Source organism: Dipodomys ordii, unplaced genomic scaffold (genome assembly GCF_000151885.1).
Source record: "Dipodomys ordii isolate 6190 unplaced genomic scaffold, Dord_2.0 Scaffold107, whole genome shotgun sequence".
NCBI lineage: Eukaryota > Metazoa > Chordata > Mammalia > Rodentia > Heteromyidae > Dipodomys > Dipodomys ordii.
In genome coordinates, this window is record NW_012267323.1 from 2,845,240 (window position 1) to 2,848,643 (window position 3,404).

The 3,404-nt window shown below is 53.5% G+C and overlaps 1 protein-coding gene across 1 annotated transcript in view; it reads right to left on the reverse strand.

The window, feature by feature from the left end:
• Lsmem2 (leucine-rich single-pass membrane protein 2) overlaps window positions 1-1,448 on the reverse strand; it is a 4,308-nt gene extending 2,860 nt beyond the window's left edge. The window contains exon 1 of the mRNA XM_013028112.1: window positions 1,427-1,448. Within this exon, the coding sequence (XP_012883566.1) occupies window positions 1,427-1,448 (22 nt within the window). The remainder of the gene's footprint in view (window positions 1-1,426) is intronic.
• Between the last annotated feature and the right edge of the window lie 1,956 nt (window positions 1,449-3,404).

The window sequence follows — 3,404 nt, forward strand, 5'->3', positions numbered from 1 at the left end:
GTTTGATTCCTCAGCACCACATAAGCAGAAAAAGCTGGAAGTGGCGCTGTGGCTCAAGTGGTAGAGCGCTAGCCTTGAGCTGAAGAGCTGAGGGACAGCATCCAGGCCCAGAGTTCAGACCACGACTGGACCCCCTCCCCCCCAAAAAAAAAAGTCTCATGGACTTTCCTGTCCAGGCTGGCTTTGAACTGTGATCCTCAGATCTCAGCCTCCTGAGTAGCTAGGATTATAGGCATGAGCCACTGGCATCTGGCAATCTTGATTTGACTTTTTTTTGCCTAATTACCCACTCATAGGTTGTGCCCATTGTGTTGTTACTGTACTTCGTGGTTTTAATGATTTATTTCAGAGCCATCTGAGTTTTTTTTTAATTTATTTTTTATTATGTTTATTTTAATGAAAAAAGTCCGGTCATGGGGCCTGAACTCTGGGCCTGGGCGCTGTCCCTCAGCTCTTCAGCTCGAGGCTAGCGCTCTACCACTTGAGCCACAGCGCCACTTCCGGCTTTTTTCCTTTTGCTTCTGTGGTGCTGAGGAATCGAACCCAGGGCCTCAGGCATGCAAGGCAAGTGCTCTACCACTGAGCCACCTTCCCAGCCCCAGCCATCTGAGTTTTGTATTTGGCAGCATGGAGATTTGAATTCAGGGCCTCATGCTTACTCAGTTTGATCACTTAGCTGGCGCTTACCTCTTTTCTTTTTGGTCGTAGGGCTTGAACTCAGGACCTGGACACTGTCCCTGAGCTCCTTTTTGCTCAAGGCTAGCCCTCTACCACTTTGAGCCACAGTTCCCCTCCTGGCTTTTTCTGTGGTTAATTGGAGATAAGAATTTCACAGACTTTCCTGTCCAGGCTAGCTTCCAACTGCGATCCTCCAATCTCAGCCTTCTGAGTAGCTAGAATGACAGGCATGAGCCACCAGTGTGCCCAGCTTAACAATGCAATGCAAGAGTCGGATGCTAGTTTCCTAGCTCCTCTTCCGTAGCTGAGGTTCAGTCTGATCAAACTGAATGACCCCAAACTCTTAAGCCTGTTAGGAAAATGCAGGCACAAGTTGGGGGGGAGACCAGAGGTCAGTCCTCAGGCCAGGTACCCAAATACTTTCTGTACCCATTGCCCACACCAGTCTTCGTTTCCTCCCTGAAAGGCATGCTGAACAGATCAACAGATGCCCACACCCACTTGGGCACAGTCCGTAGTGGATAGCTCCTCCCCACACCTCCCTGTGGTCCACAACCAGAGAACAGAAACAGGGCCTGGGGCTTGGGGAGTGGTCCCGGGCAGGGCAGGTTCCTTCTCCAGGCAGAGGGCCAGCTTCCTTTTCTAGAGTTGGGGCAGGAAAACTGATGACAAGGCAGTAAGGTCAGTTGGACCAAAGTGGGATTGGAGGACTGAGGCCTTACCCTCCCTCACGGTCCCCCTCTCCTACCTTCTTGGATCTCCTCCGGCATGGTGAGTGGTGGGCAGTCGGGGCTGATGAAGGTACCCAGTAGCAGGAATGGACAAAAGCAGCGGTGGCTCCTCTGGGAGCCTGAAGAAAGCCCTGGCTGCTTCCCAAACTGGACCTCAAATAGGCCTGAGCTCATCCCCAGGGCTATATTTAGAGAGAGGCCACTCAGCTACGAGAAGGGGACAGACCGACCCACGTGGGGCAGCTTAGACTTCATGCCATGAGTTCTGCCAAGAGCAGTGCCCAGATGCCCGGCCATCTCGAGCAACCATGCACGCATGGGTTTTGGATCCTTCATCTAGAACAGGCACTGGGGAGGGGCAGGGGGGAGATGGTAGGCCCACTGCTAATACCATGAAGTGGGCCAATTAGGGTTAAAAGGTATTTTGGCTGGATGAAACTTGCTGGTGGCTTACACCTGTAATCCTAGCTATTCAGGAGGAGGCTGAGATCTGAGGAACAGGGTTTGAAGCCAGCCCAGGAAGGAAAGTTCATGAGACCTTACTTCCAATGAAATACCAGAAAATGAAGTGGGGCTGTGGCTCAAAAAGCTCTAGCCTTGAGCAAAAAAAGCTCAGGGACAGCGCCCAGACCCTGATATCAAACCCCATGACTGACAAGGAAAAAGAAAAGAAAAAAAAAATGAAGATAGTATTTTTTTGTGTGTGTGCTGGGACCTTGAACGCAGGGCCTGAGCACTCTTTTAGCTTTTTTGCTCAAGGTTGGCTCTCTACCACTGGAGACACAACTCTACTTAGAGCTTTTTGGTAATTAATTTGGCCTAAGAGTCTTATGGGCTTTCCTGCCCAGGCTAGGTTTTTTAATTTTTTTGGTTAGGCATGGGGCTTGAACTCTGGGCCTAGGCGCTGTCCCTCCGCAGTCCAGCTCAAACCTAGTGCTCTACCACTTGAGCACCACTTCTGGTTTTCTGGTGATTTATTAGAGATAAGAGTCTCAAGGACTTTCCTGCCTGTGCTGGCTTTGAACCCCGATCCTCAGATCTCAGCCTCCTGAGTAGCTAGGATGACAGGCGTGAGCCACCAGTGCTGGCTGCCAAGTTTTTGTTGGTTTTTTGGTCAGTCGTGGGGCTTGAACTCGGCCTGGGTGCTATCCCTGAGCTCTTCAGCTCAAGGCTACCTGAACCACAGCACCACTTCAGGCTGAGGAATCAAACCCAGGGCCTCATGCATGCAAGGCAAGTGCTCTACCACTGAGCCACCCACCTTCCCAGCTCTGGGCTTGTTTTCTTAACACTCTGCCCTTAGGCGATGTTATGGAGAATTTTAGAATCCCCAAAGCTCCTGCTCCCCTCTCCCCCCCCAACCCCCAGAACCTGCTTGGTTTTCCCCCCCTGGACCAGCCCTGAGACCACACGGCACTGAGACCACACAGCGAAGTCTTAGGAGTCGCGGCTGCTTGCTGGGGCCATTCCAGCAATGGCTGATAATGTTGTTTATTGATTCATTGCATTATTTTTAGTGCCTCCGGCCTGCCTCGCCCCTTGCCCAGCCCCTTCACAACTTTCTTCTGCACAGCTGCTTAAGGAGAAAGAAGGACCCCTTTCTCCTGCAGGGTGGACACCCAGATCAGGTCTGTGGCCTGAGGGGTGACGGCTGTGGAGCCCCCCCCCCCACAGGCCCCATTTTTCCGTCTTCACTGGATCCGGGGCCGGGCGGGGGGGGGGGCGCGCGCTGCCCTTTTAGGGCTACATTCAAGGGTTATCCTGTTAATAAATAAGCCGGCTGCAGCCGCCCCCTCTCGGCCAGGGCCTGTCAGGTGCCATCACCCTCCGTCCGGGCACCCCCCAAAGTGCCAGCCCCAAGGACACACATGCACCATCAGTCTTGGCTGCAGTCTCCCCTCCTGGCCGGCTCTGCGGCGCCGCAGTCCACCGCCATCACCACGGGGTGGCGCTGCGGGGTCCCCGCTCCGCGCGCGGCTCCGAGGCACGCATGCG